Source organism: Carassius auratus, chromosome 9, assembly GCF_003368295.1.
Source record: "Carassius auratus strain Wakin chromosome 9, ASM336829v1, whole genome shotgun sequence".
Taxonomy (NCBI): domain Eukaryota; kingdom Metazoa; phylum Chordata; class Actinopteri; order Cypriniformes; family Cyprinidae; genus Carassius; species Carassius auratus.
In genome coordinates, this window is record NC_039251.1 from 18,182,738 (window position 1) to 18,198,763 (window position 16,026).

Sequence of the window (16,026 nt, forward strand, 5' to 3'; positions counted from 1 at the left end):
GTTAAACTAATGCATTTATTTAAAATGTCATTTAAACAATACATTTTTGGTTGTGATGTTATGTAGAAAGCTCATGAAAAACAATTAGGTTATGCATGAATACTTGATCTTTTATGGCTCTGATCAATCAGTAATCTAAAAAAACAGCTGTAATGTATTTACGTATTACAAACCTCAAATGCTAACATGGCAAAAAAAATAAAATAATAATAATAATAATGGGTGAGGATCGTGTCGTAAATGACACCTAGGCATTTAATGTTTTAAAATGAACTCAGAGGAGTAACTGACAAACGTAAACTTATGTTCAACAAGATTTAAAATGCCACATCTCAAGCTCAGTCATAATGCGAAAAAAAAGAAAAGATGACTCGGTGTGCAGCTGCTCTATCATTGGAACAACAAACAAGTTCGCGTTTACACACCCCAATGCTTATGCTGGCGTGAAAATAAATATTATGGGATGAACAGAGCATTGGGCTGTCAACGGATTAAACAGACAACTGCTCTCAGATCTAACTTTAAACAAAAAACAACAACACATAACATAGACATAGGAAATAGTGTTTTTGTTTAGTTTAGTAGCTGAATCAAGATTTACGGCATCAAATTTACAATTTAATTAGCTAAGGAAAGCATACGGAATGCTGTGAAGGTAAATCTACCATCGGTTTACACTATACCACACAAAGGTTTGGGGTCAGTAAGATTTTTAAGAAATTAACTACTATTCAGTTAGGACACATTAAATTGATCAAAACTAACATTAAAACATTAAGAAAGATGTTTAATAAATGCGGTTATTTTAAACTTTGGCAACTTTGAAAATAATGTTTTCTAATGTTTTGTTTTTTATGTTTTCAAATGTGATAACATTTTTAATAAATTAAAACAGAAAACAGTTTTTTTTAATTGTAAAAGTATATTACAATATTACTGTTTCTATTGTATTCTTTTTAATCAAATTAATGCAGCCTTAAAATTTTAAAAGATTACAAAATCTTTCCAACTCTAAATTTTTAAGCATTTGTTACTTAAACAGGTCTAACTTTGTCACATTAATTTGAATTAAACAAAATGGTATGAGTTGTGCTTTAACAATGCTGTGTCTGTCTCATCTTACCCATTTCAATCTTATTCTTGAAGACATGGCTGGTTACAGTTAGGGCCAAAAAGCCTTTGGGCCAGTTCATTTTGTCACCCTCTGCCCTTCCCCTGGCCTTCTGAAATATTGATACACTACAAGGAAAGCCGAGGCAGACAGGTGTGAGAGGACATGAGTGACAGTGAACTTGGCCTCAGCTTCCATGGAGAAACCAGAGCCACCATCTGCAACCTGAGCACAATCTGACAGTAACACTGAGAGGAGCCAGCTGAGGACAACAGACGCTGCCAATATCAAGGGTAAGACTTTCTGCTTCAGCTCAGTGCTATAAGGGCTCAAAAAAAGAAATAAACAAATGACTTTATAACACCAGGACCCTATCATTTCTCTCTCTACTGTAAATGTGTTGCATTTTCACTTTGGTTACGAAACAGGGCAATTTACACTCATCAGATGGTGACAACAAGTGACAAGGCCCTGCAAAGGGGTGTTCTGCTGATAATGACAACACTATTGTTTGCATAATAGACAACATGCAATGGGGGCTTCTCCAGGTCCACAAGGGATTGACAGAGAGAAAACATAAGTATCAACTATATAAAGCATGTAATCTGCTGAGGTACAGGATACAAGAGCCACAAGTGTAAGTGAAGTCTGACATCAACTACTGATGGCAACATGCTTATAAATCTATAAAATTCTACATATATTTTTTTATATTTGACAAGTCAAATTTAAGTTAAGTGCACTGTAAGAATATTTTTCGAAGTACATTTAGTAAGAAAATACATTTCAAGTTTTTTCCTTCATTTTTGCTTCAAATTTCATGTGTAATTTCGTGTGTTACTTGCTGGTTCATTGTTTGTGAAATTTACTAGCTATTTCTGAGTGGAAAATGTTTCTAGACCATCTTGGTTTTTTTTCAGTCTGCTTTGAAACTTAATTTTTAAAGCGAAACTATGCAAATGCATTCTAATAAATATATATCAGACAACTTAAGCCAGTCATCAGAATCCTGGAATAGAGCATGCTATAAATGTAAAAGCAAAGTAGATTTTCCTCTTTCAGTCACAACAACTAAATAAACTAAATATATATATATATATATATATATATATATATATATATATATAGATTATTTATTTAACATTTAGTATTTGATATAAATTAATCAATATTGAACTATTGAACATAATTATATATGTTATATATTATACATTTATATATTTATATTATGTATATAAATGTATAATATATCACATATATAATTAGTTCATGGGTTAGATGCAAAGAAACTCATGCACTGCAAAAATGCATACAGTATCTCAAATGCATTACTGTAAATGATATAACAAGAATAATACATATTTAGAAAGATGTTTTGGAGTGGGATGTTTGAACATGACCTTTATTTGCTCAGTTGTAATACAATGTCATACAATGTGACAAACATAGCAATGTAGAGGTTTGTTGTGATATACCACAACTCGCTTGAAAAGTCTGCTTGTTTCTCAAAAAGCTACTGTGTTTTGAAAACAGATGAACCATTGTCACAAGTCGATAGCATTGCTACTGTTTCTTTAAAACTTAATTCTGTCGTCCTCTCCCTCAGTTTATACTCCAGCAACTTGCTACCTTCATTCTTTCATATTAAGAGATTATGAGCAGATTTGAGATCACAATTAGAGCCACATTGCAATCTCAACAGGGTCAAGCTGCCTAACCTCATTAGCTAACTTCCATCTGAGAAGCTCTGGAAAAAAACAATTAGCCACGGGTTTCTCTTTCCATTCCAGCCCCAGTTTGATACGGAGGAAAATAAAGTTCTGTTAGCAGAACTGTTACAAAGTTGTCTTCTGGGCTTTGAAGGAAGCTGCTAATACTAAAAGCTGGCATCTTTGGCCATCCAACATAACTGAGCAATCAAACTACATTAAGAGGTCGAATAGATTTGAAATCCTCTTGACTAGACTTGAGCTCAAAATCTGGATCAGCACATAAAGATGTGGATGTTAAGGGCCAGTGAACCTTTAAATTCAACCAACACATTCCTCAAACACAATCACAAACACACACACACCCTGCTGGTCATCGGCCCAGATAACCATCTCCCATAATCCCTTCAGAGACTGATGACTTTTTGACCTGCGAGCTCTCTGGCCCTGTATCACTGCACCAATCAGTCACACTGCAGCTCAGTCCTTATCCTGCTGATCGCCACTCGGATACAGCCTCTGACTGACAGCTCAAATGGGAGTGAGTTTAAGGACGGGGGTGCTGTAGAGGGAGGAGGGCATTTGGGGGTTAAAGATAAGATGTGATGAACCTCTTGTGATGGATACAGGAGAAGAAAGGCTTCAGTGTGAATATCCCACTGTAATCTGGCCAGGCTGAGCATCATGTCAGACGGATCAATGCGACTCCTTTCCATCAGAACACTCTGATGCAGTTGAGTCTTTCAGTCTTTCTTTGTTGTTTCCGGAAAGCACTTTGTAATCACTTGCAATGACACTAATAACATTCATATAATAATAATTTATATTATAATAATTTCATAATTCAATATAACAGACAGTTAATAATATTGAGAATGAGAAGTTGTCGTCATAGCACAAAGCCCCTCCCTCAATATTACGGTCTCCGCCATGTTGGAAGGATACCGGCGGCGAAACAGGATTGTTTACATGTGTTGTTAAGAGGAGGTTCTCGCAATTCTGCACTGTTCTACCATGCCTGGAAGTTACTGCTGCAGTACCTCACACGATACATATGGAAAACAAGGAACAATGGAATACAGTTTTTTTTAGGTTACAGCTCTCAAGTGGCACAGAGACCTGGACCATTTACCTCCATGCACACATATGGACATTGGGAATTATATTGTTTTTGGTTTAAGTTACTACACAATGCAGGAGTTTAAAAGCCACAAGTCTTTGGAAAGTTACGAGGCTTTCTGCTGTGGCTGGGTCCATCTACAGCAGGTGAAGAAAACAGTGTTGTACTGGCCAAAGTAAGTTTATTCACATGCGTTTTAGTGAATTGTAATTACATTGCATTTAGAATGCACTTCTTGACCAAAATGACAAAGTAATTAACTGCGACTGAACACTAGATTGTAACGAGATGTTCAATGTATACGAACGTTTCCAACATGTTTTGATGTAGGCTAAAGCTGTGTAAGTTTAGTTATAATTTGATTTTAACCCAATGACACATACTCTACCAGGTTTTTTTTTGTTGGGGGCTGCAAAGTGGACAAACCAGTCCTGGGTTAGCTAGGGTAGTTAAATGTGTGATTGCGAGATGTAAATGTCCGGGTTAGATTAAAGCCATTAACAGCGTGAATGCAAAGTGACTTACATCGTAAACAATATAATTCTCAATGTCCATATGTGTGCACTGACGTAAATTGTTCAGGTCTCTGTGCCGCTGCAGGGAGCTGCCTGAGAGCTTCTCCAAACACCGCTGTTTTGCGCTTGGTGTGAGCTTGTTCCTGTAAGATCCCCTTTCTTTCGCCTTATGTTTTTGCATTGCTTTACTTTCTTCCTTTTCTTTCGCGTATTCGTAGATCCGTCTCGATCTGTTCCGCCCACAAAATAAATGCGCAAAAATGAAAGTGCTCTGAAATGTTTAGTCGCGCCTCTGTGAAGTTCTGAAGGCATTGCCCCTGGCAACAGATAGCGTATCCTTCCATCAGGGCCGACCGGCTCAGACCCCTCCCAAATCAACCCAAATCGGCACGTGACTCCTCAATCTCAATAACTATTATAATAGCATAACATTTATATAATCTTATTATGTAAATACCTCTTACAATTCTGGATCTGAATATTCATTTCTGAAAAGCACTTTGTAGGTAATGTTGTAAAATGTTTATTATTATTAATAATAATAATAGTGATATTGTCATTACTATTATTATTATAATAATTATTATTATTATTATATCAACTTATATCAACCTATCCAATAAAGATCTGGTCATACATTATCTTTTTTATTAGTCCATTATTGTTGTTACTTCTAAAACAAAATTGATAATGATAATTATATTTATTACAAGTAATAGTAATACTGATTATTATTATTATTATTATTAATAATATTTTTTTGATAATTTGACATCATTCATAAGATGCTACAACACAAAAGATAATAATAATCATCATCTTTGAATTGCAGCCATATTCTTCATTATTAGTCAATTTTGTTAACCTGACTGGTCACTTCTGGAAAGCACTTTGTGAACAAAGTTTAAGTTGTATAAAATGAAATTGATAATGATGATGATGATTATCATGATAATTATGATTATGATTTTTTTATTATATTAATTCTACAACATTCAAATTATTTTAAACAAAGTTGAAAAAGTTGTATAAATAAAAATATTTTGTTTTTATAGCAGATAATCTTCAGTTAACTCTATGGCTCTGTGTTCTGATTTCAGGTAGCAGTCTGCCTGTGACCTGCTCCACAGCAAGGGTGTGTGTGTGTGTGTGTGTGTGTGTGTGTTTGTGTGTGTGAGTGTGTGTGTGTGTGTGTGTGTGTGTGTGTGTGGGAAGAAGGGTCAGGGCAGGGGGTACGTTCTGTCGGGCTGCTCTATTGGCAGCAGCCAGAGATAGTGAGGAAGGGAAGCGTATATTTATTCCTTCCCATCATGGGCATAGAGCAGCAGGGAACAACAGGTTCCAGAACACAGCCACGCTGGGTTTCTGCTGAGTCCCGGCACACACACATATGTGCACATGGAGGGATTTGCGCACAGGCACACCCACGCACGCATACGGTCCTTGCATTAAAATACACAATGAACTGACCAACACACACACACACACACAGAACACAAAGCACAAACCTAGACATCTTCTTAGGGGTTATGAAACACATGCTCACATGCTGAGCAGACAGACGGCAGCTTGGGTCAGGACCATTTTTGGCCTTTTCCTCTGTCGGTCACGTGATACGGTCTCATCTCATGACATTTATTACGTTAATCAACTCATTTAACCTGGGAAGAAAAAGTTGATCGGAGGCTGGTGGAGATAAAATCAATAAAGAGGTCTTCTTTCTAATAATTTAATAATATATCTTCATTTCTATCCAGTATAACATAATGCGGGGTTTATGTCCAACTTAAAATCAATGACATTAAACAACCAAAATCTCTCTTATAATGACTTGATATATTTGAATCGAAAACTGACAAGAATAATTCTTACAGAAGTAGTTCACACAAAAATTAAAAAACCACTAAGTCTTTCATAATATTTGTAAAGGGTCTGAAAAGAACACAAGTGTAAAAGATAAAAAATAAAAAGAAAATGACAAAAATGTTTTTTTGAACAGCCATAGCAGACAAATGTCTTTCAGATTATGTTTAATGCCTTATTTGATTTTTATGGTGCAAATGACATGCTTCAGAGTAAAAAGGGACGTCTACCTTAACTCAAAAAGCCCAGAGTGAAAAGCCCAACGTTTTTCACAGATCAATGTGAAAATACAGTCTAACTGCATGCTGAGTTACACGCTGATGATCAATCAATGGCTTCTTGAGGCAGAAATAAATGCATTTTAATGCACCCCTACCCCTCACTGACTGCTGCATATAAAGCCTTATCATACTGTAATTGTGACGCATTCATTCAGTCAAGTTCAAATCTTTATCGAGATGAATAATGCAGCTAAGGCGTTTCACAAATTTTACCATAATAACTACTGTAGAGATTTTATGGTGGGTGCCAATACTAAATAAAGAGATTACAAGTCTTCAAGATATTTAATAATATTATTTAGGGATATTATATGTGGGAAAAAATAACAGCACTTGTTACTACTTTAAACACAATAACACTTTTGAGATCACCTTAAAGGAATAACTCACCAAAATAACTGAAAATTCAGTTTTCATTTTTTTTTCTTTGTGCAAAAAAAGTATTCTTGTAGCTTCATACAATAACAGTAGAACCACTGATGCCACACATACTATTTTAATATCTTTAATACCTTTCAGGGCCTTGAACTAATCATGTTTCTATGCAGGGTCAGAAAGCTCTCAGATTTCATCAGAAATATTTTAATTTGTGTTCCGAAGCTGAATGAACATCTTACCTGTTTGGATCGACATGAAGGTGAGTAATTAATAACAGAACTTTCATTTTTGAACGGTGAACTGTCCCTTTAAAAAAACATTAAAGATATATTTTTTAAATCTACATTTTCAACTGACAATGCTGGCTAATACAAAACAGAATCTTAAAATTCATTTTTATTTTCTTTCATTGTAAATTTTTTATTCTTATCATCATTACTGCAGTCCTTCTCTGTAGCTTATTGCATTTAAAAAGCTAAGCCAATAAACTACTTCAGTGTTTTAGAAACACTGCGAAAGCAAAGGAATAAAGTGTGGGAATGTAATCCACCGTGATATTAGGGGAAACAAGACCCCCCATGAACACTGTGTTCATCCCTGCCTCTCATCTTCTTGCCATTGTTTGCTTGAGAAACTGACTGTCCACAGAGCCGTCATTGTTATTTTAATCAAAAAGACAAAGGCATCTCAGAGGGCTTTTTTCTTTTCTATGGGGCAATTTGACACCTCTTAATCCAAAACTTCCTCTGGCTGCCCCATTGGGAGGAGCGGACACAGAGGCTTGGGTCCATTGTGCATTCGTGGTCATTAGCACCTGGGCTGCTTGGGTTCCCTGATGCAGATCACTGAACACCGAGGTGAGAGAAGTCACACGTATCCCCCCCTGTGTATTGCACGTCACTGTGGGAATGCGTGTGGATGTTAACACATGCCACTGATATAAACACACCTGAATGGAATTTGCATTAGTTTTTAATGCAGATTTCGCATCATTATGCCGCTCTGAGTGCCAGTTAAAACTAAAAGCACTGTTTCCATAGGAGTGAAGTATAACAGGTGGACTGAAACATGTCACATAAACAGGTTCGATGAGGATAAATCGTGCAACTCCATGGCAACCATCATTTATATACCATCTGGTGGCACGCTGCCTCTGAGAGTGCGTTCTCAAATCCTAAAAACACTGAGCGCAGACCTCATTAGAAAGCCATAGATTGGCAGATGCACTGGCTGGCTATTCTAAATCTGCAGAACAAAGCAAAGCAGATAAAGCATTTGGTTTGGCAGTCTTTTATATTGTGTTTCTGGGTGACTCACTCTGGGATTAAACACTGAATGATTTAAATGGGCCGAGGACATAATTCCTTTTATTCTTATTTTGGACTCCCCGTCTGTCAGTCATTTAAAGATAAAATGCAGATGAGCCACATTTGACTGAAACTTGCAACTGCAAACCCCGCATTGTGGAGAAACCACAGGATGTTTGGCATCGCACTGCAATCTAGGTGCATGAATTAGGAACAACTGAAACATTAACTAGTTAATTCAGCCAGACAGGTTCCATAATTCAGATTGTGTATGAGTCATTAGGAATTTATTTTTAAAAGTTATTAAAAAAGCTGTACTGCCGTGACAGGTTCTCACTCTAATATGGAAAACTGTCATCCATCTTTATATAATCCCAGCATCCAGCGTTTTACAGCAGCACTCGGTATTCAGGACATCATACTGTATATATGACTTCGGTACATGCCACTGCCACTCAAACACTTCTTGTTGAACAGTTTTACAGATTCTGTTAGTGGAAAGACAACAGAAAATGCCTAATATGGATGTGTGAATAACCTTTTTATGCATTATACTAAACTGCATTATACAACAGTTAGTTCTGGTCCTTTAATCTGATTGCAGCTTCAAGACTGAGTACCATCATACATACTTTTGAGCTAAAATACAGTAACGGTATGATTACAACTTATGAAATTGTAATTATGAAAAAATACAGTGTGATTTAAATTTTTCTATTAAAATATGTTTTCAAAAGCGATTCATTCCAGTGGTCCTAAAGCTGTATTTTCAGCAGCCATTACTCCAGTCTTCAGTATCAAATAAATAAATAAGTAAAATCATTTGAATATGCTGATTTGCTGCTTACGAAACATTTATTATTACTTATTACTCATCACCAACTTTTGAAAAAGTTGTGCTGCTTAATATTTTTGTGGACTTGTATTCTATATTTTTCAGGATTCTAAAATCAATCAAATGGTCAAAAGAACAGCATTTATTTGAAATGGAAATCTTTTGTAACATTATAAATGTCTATACAGTTACTTTTGTGTATTTCATTTAATGTATCCTTTCTTGAATTAATTATTATTAGTTATTACGATCACCATACTATCCCCAATAATATTATTATATAAAATAATAATAAAACAATAAATCTTACTCTTCCCAAACTTTGAAACGGCACATTTATAACATTTATAAAAATATCTAAAAATGATATATTAAATAATGAGCGGAAGACTGCTTGTCCAATCAACATCTGATTATGCAACCAATCACTAAATCTCAATATTTCTGCTGCCTTATTGAGTTGAATGGCATGGAATGAATGGCAACCTAAAAAGCCTGGAGTCTTACCAAGCAGGACTAATGACGCTTAACAAAAAACTCCCTTCTCTCAGAGTGCTTTGCGGCCAAAGGCTACACAGGCTTATTACAGCATTTCTCAATAGAGGCATCAGCCAAGAGAATAGAGAACAGTAGAGAGGACTTGAAAGAGATCCACATCAAAGGGAGCTCAGAACGGCTACTGTAAAGTGCACCAGAGGCTCTAAGGGACTGTTCCTTAAGATAAAACATCATATTTTATGGAGCTGTTAGAGCCGATCCAAAGTGCTGTTCTAGGGTCAGTTTTAGCAGTTACCCTTTTATTGCTGGAAGACTGATGGAGGCTTATTGTAAGCTACAAATTTCTTTGAGCAATGACGATCTCACTGCTATCCTTTCTCATGCTGAATTGTCTCGCTAACGTCACCCTGATCCATTCTACCTGTTCAACTCTGCTCCTTACTTCAAATGATCCAATTGAGTGGAGAAAATAGTAGAGGATCCAAATTAGACTATATAATTTCTACTTTACCGCTCTAAATGGTCTTCTCTAAAGGATACATGACCGGTTTACTTTCCACTGCTGAAGACGGGATGCGTTGCATAACATTTAATTAAGAAACTCCATTCAAACTGACTCTACTCAAGCTGTTTCAAAGAAATTGAAACAGTCAGCCGCTCACCATTGTGATAGACCAGACATAGACACATGTAGAGTGGTGATTCATCAGGGATTTTTTTTTTTGGCACTAAAAAGAAGTCTTTTTTCGAAGGTCAAATCATGAAACTTCAATTTGAAATGACTTTGATCTCTGGACACAAAAACTGATAAAGAAAAAGTTTGTGTTTATATTCATGCCAAGTATAAATGCATTCTTAGACCAACAAAGTCAAAGATTTTAAAATACAATAAAGGGAAACTTCTTTTAAAAAAGACCAACAGTGAGTATTCAGTGTGGGCATGGCCATACGACATGACTCCAAATAAAGTTTGCTCATAATTCGCCATGACTGGTTTAAACAGAACTTATGTTTTAGTTCCTTCTCAGATGTTACATTGTAACGTCTTTCTTCATATGCATTTTTTAAATGTCAATTTGTCCTCTCTCCATATGTTCCTTCGTGAATGCATGTTCTCTTACCTGCTGTTAAACTTCTCTGGATGTTTCTCCCTCATCAGGTGGAAGCGATGTGCTATTGATGCATCCTGAAAAGAGAAACAGAAAACAGGAAACACAAGTTAAATGCCTCTCTAAGGCTAACATATAAAATAATGTTTTAAGTCTCTGGCTAATGATCTACAGACAGTGTTGTCAGTCGGCTGAAGGAGCGCACATCCTAAATCAAGTGTTCAGGGCTGAGATGAAACAGCTCCCCTGGACCAAACAGAACAGCAATAAAGCTGCTCAGACAAGACCCAGACTATGTAGAGGTGTGGAAAAAAACATTGGATTTTCTCTCCAAGACTACTTTTGTGTTTAGCCTCACAGGAAACACTCATGCTGGGGTGCTTCTCAAATTTGGGCTTAAATCAATGTTTCTTTGTTCACAAATCAATTTGTATAATACAGTAATATAGAAAATTTTCACTTCACTGCACTTGAATCAAGTGCCATCAATTATATTAGTTCAGTTCTTTGTTTATTTGGAAGTGTTCCTAATAATATAAGTGCATTTCAGCACACTGTTATTTAGAGGTAAAAAAAAATCCAAGAAAAGCATACAAACAACATTCTACAAAAAACATTTATGAAAAAGGGCGAGTAAAGTAGCTGCCTAACAGTGAGCTCTGCTTTTAAGTATAATTGTGAAGGTTAAATGGAGCAATCTGGGAGGACAAGGTTTCCAATTGTATGTTAACTACCGTTTAAAAGTTTTGGGTCAGTGTTTTTATTTATTTATTTAAATATTTGTACTTTTACTGAGTAAGGATGACTTAAACTGATCAAAAATGAAACTTTTAAATTGTTACCAAAAAGTATTTAAAATAAATGCTTTTTTTTTAAATTTATCAAATGGGAGAAGTCGTGGCCTAGTTGTTAGAGAGTTTGACTCCTAACCCTAAGGTTGTGGGGTTGAGTCTCGGGCCGGCAATACCACGGCTTAGGTGCCCTTGAGCAAGGCACTGAACCCCCAATTGCTCTCCGGGTGCCGCAGCATAAATGGCTGCCATTGCTCTTTTTGTGTGTTCACAGTGTGTGTGTGTGTGTGTGTTCACTGCTGTGTGTGTGACCTTTGGATGGGTTAAATGCAGAGCATGAATTCTGAGTATGGGTCACCATACTTGGCTGAATGTCACGCAAACACGTATCAAGTTTTCCACAAAAACATCAACCACCACAAATGACACTTCATTGACCTTCATCAGGCATAAACAAACAGGCATTATGATTATTTTTTCCTATTATACCTAATAGGAAACATTTTCCATCATTTGAACATAATACCATAAAGGGTTAAAGTGGAAACCTTACAGTTTGGCTCATTGAGTTTATAGACTGATGATTTCAAATTGGTGCTCGAGAGAAGATTTTCTCGCTGGTGCAGTAAAAATAGCCTTCCCTAGAAAAGGAGAGCTGCTTGGTATTAACAGGTCCCTGTTTCACATCATGAGCTCATGTGCAATGGGGGAAGGCTCTGCTTGTCAGCTCCGTTGCTGTGGCCTGAGGGAAAGATGATCGTGCAGATAGGCCTGCTGGACAAAGTACACAATCCTGGAAATGGGGCTACAGCACTAGAGTGCCTGATGAAAAAAAAATAATAGAGTGAAGCTGGATGAATAAGTGATGGTATCAGCAAGAAAGAGGCTTTCCAGGAATACCAGAAGAGGATGGGGGTGGGGGGATGAAAGAAGATGATGCTGAAGACCAGAAACATGAACAGTCAGATAAAGACAAGAGAAAACAAAGCTTTTATAACAGTAGTGTGCACTTCATCAGACCCATCCGTGAACAAAAAAATTCCAGGGATTTTCGGCTACACCTCCAGACATATTCCTGGAAGCAAATACTTCTGTCAGATGAAAACTTAGGTTAATGGTGAATCAACAGCCTCAAACAAGTACAGAAAAAATAAGTGTCCAAAAATGCTCATCGAGTATTTATGAGTATTAATTTACAATTTTTATGTTAGCCTTAAAATAATGTATAGGGCCATTTTATTGATTCCAGAGGTAAATGTTTTCAACATTAGAAAAAAAAAAAAAAACATGTAACAAAAATGTGAAATGTTTAACGGAAGTCCTAAAATTACTAAAACTAAAACTTAAATAAGTAAAACTATTTAGAAATATATATATTAAAAAGAATATTCAGCGTATTTCCAAAATATTATAACAATTGTGGAATAATATTAAAATAACATTAAAATATAATAAATATACCAAAGCAGATTCAGCAAGTTAGTGTAATGGAAGCAAAATGAAGTCCAATTACTTAGAAAAATACTTAATGATTCTTTAACAAGCCACATTTTTAACGGGTATTTTTAGCCTTTGTTTGAAGAGGGCAGTAAATTGTCAGGAAGTGAAGTGGGAGAGAGAATGGGGCAGGACCATGAAAGATCCATAAGATGCACAAATCGCTATAGCGCTATATGTTGGCGCACTGCCACAAGGTTATCGGCATCGTCTAACAAGCAAACACAGTTTAAGGTATCATTCGTAGCACAAATTGGTGCAGGACAAGTTAAGCACCAAAGATCATTACTAGCATTTCGTTCAAATCACTAACTCTTGCAACCAATGAATATTAAAAGTACTGCCATAATAGAAAAAAACAACAACAATTAGTTCTAAACATTTTGCTTAGTAAAAAGACCACAACATCTACTTCAAGACCATTATCCTGTCAGCTTGACCGATATGAAGTTCTTCCTGTGAGGACCTAATGCAGCTGAGAGCACAAGTGATCAAACAGTGGGTTAAAAGCACCAGAGGCTGTTTGCTCTTGCAGCTCCAACCCAGAACGGAATCCACCCTCAGTCAAGCAGCCTTGATTAAAATCAAAGCAACAGTGCGCAAACAGAAGAACTAATTGATGAATCAGGTCTGCAACCATAACTGATTATTTCTATATTTACACACGCACATGTACAAGACAGAAGATCTCAAAGCCACCACATCCTTCACTAGTCCTGAGCCTGAATATGTTCACTCACACGTAACACCTGTCTCAAGAGTTTCGCTGTGTAATATAACGATGGATCTGCACTGCACTCTGCAGTGCTCACCGTGTCACAAACTCAGACAGGGAGGAAGTGTGCGACTGTGAGATTCTCAGGGTCTGATAGCTGCTGGCACACCGATCAAGCTGCGAGCAGACGATGCTACGTTAGCACCTGTGCTGGCTTCCTGCCCGTGCTTGCAGGTGCTGCAGCGCTCATATGGGAGAGGGTACAGGAAGTGTGGGGGGTTGGGGAGGCTGCATGGACTTCACATATCCAAACCAATGCTATAATACTGATATTTAAAAATGTTCTATCACCTGCTGAGGTCTATGCACGTATGGTTTTACTCAAGTCAGTTAAGATATCACAGAATCAACATTGTCTACATGACATTTCTCGATGCTCAGAAAGCCCTCGCAGGTGTTCCACAAACTGGCACGTGTGACATTGGAAGAGAACAGAAAGCACTTTAACTCAATCACTGCGGTGAATACCATGACACAGAATGGGCACTGCACAACGCCACACTTTAAAGAGTAACATGACTAATGCAGGCCAGATAACCCAAAGGTTGTGGTTTGACTCTCTCCACCCTCAAATACAACGACTGAGGTGAGACCCTTGAGCAATGCACCGAACCCCCAACTGATCCCTAGGTGCCGCAGCATTCCACTGCTCCGGGTGTGTGTTCACAGTGTGTGTGTGTGTGTTTGTGTGAGTGTGCACTTGGATGGGTTAAACACAAATTCCAAGTATGGGACTACATACTTGGCCACACGTCATGTCCTTTCCTTTCCTTTAATGGATAGTTCACCATTACTTACCTTCATGGTGTTTCAAAACTGTATGACTTACTTTATTCTGTGGAACACACACATACACACACACACACACACACACTTACACATTTGAGGGGACTTTGCGTAGACTTCTATTGTTTTTATACTGACCAAACATTATTTTATATCCCCTAACCCAACCCTCATCATACAGTTACAGAAAACCTGTTTGCATTGTTACACTTTCAGTTAAACATCATTTACTGTTTTTAATAGTAGGGCTGGTCTCCACAATAGCATAAACAAGCACACACACACACACACACACACACACACACACACATGTACAGTTTTTGTCCATACAATCAAAGTCACTGTGGTCCAAAACACTGACTTTAATTGTATGGAACAGTGTTGTTAACTAGATATTAAAATGATTTGTTAATTGAAATACAGCTGTAATAAAATAAAGTAATTTTTTTAGATTAAAAACTTACATAACCTAAACGAAAATGAGAAATATTGCCTTGTCAACTAATTAAAATAAAGTAGGTAAAAGTAATACTGAAAAAAATAAAATTATATATATATATATATATATATATATATATATATATATATATATATATATATATATATATATATATATATATATATAAATTACAAAAGCACATAATAAAATTTGAAATTAAAATGGTCCATCTACAGGTTAAATATGAAATACAAGTGTCTTCTTTTGTGTTTCATAGGAGATAAAAAAAATCATACATCTTTGGAATAACACAATGGTAAGTTAATGATATTGTTTATTTAATTTTTAATTCATGTGCTGAAGTGCTGAAACCATATTGTAAATGTAAGGATTTTTATTTAGTTATTAAAATGTCTTTAAGATCATTTTTTTATTAAGGTACAGATGCTGGTTAAAACTTTTAAAAAGTTTGGGGGGAAAATGTTAGATGGTCCACAGCTGTAATATTCCTGTATACATGGAATCAGAACATTCTGAATAAACTCAGACATGAACATACTTTTCCTACTATTTTGGAAGTACTAGACACGCTTGTTCTTGCAGTGCATTTTAATTTGATCAACTGATTAATTCTCATTCATGTCCAAACAACAGTGGTGGACGAAGTACACAAATCAAGTACTTGAGTAAAAGTACAGATACATATAGTAAAATATTACTCCAGTAAAAGTAAAAGTACTCCTTTTTCAATCTTACTCAAGTGAAAGTACAAAAGTACTCAATTTTTTATGTACTTAAGTAAAAAAGTACTGAAAGATAGATGTTTGCAATTTTATATAGGCTACTTAATTTAACCCTCAGATGGTTTCTGGGGTCTTTTCTGACCCCAAATGACTTTTGCTCAAATAAAAAAAAAATGTTCCCTTAGTCCAAATGGTATGAAAACCTTCTACGGCTCTCAACACTTTCTAGATCTACAAAAAAAAAAAAAAAATTGGAATGATATCTGTTT

The 16,026-nt window shown here is 36.1% G+C and overlaps 1 protein-coding gene across 2 annotated transcripts in view; it reads right to left on the bottom strand.

The window, feature by feature from the left end:
* The window catches only part of LOC113108584 (diacylglycerol kinase beta-like), a 77,371-nt gene that overhangs the window by 17,624 nt on the left and 43,721 nt on the right, over nt 1-16,026 (bottom strand). For both annotated transcript variants that reach the window (XM_026271784.1, XM_026271785.1), the window contains one exon: nt 10,739-10,803. In XM_026271784.1, the coding sequence (XP_026127569.1) occupies nt 10,739-10,803 (65 nt within the window). The remainder of the gene's footprint in view (nt 1-10,738; nt 10,804-16,026) is intronic.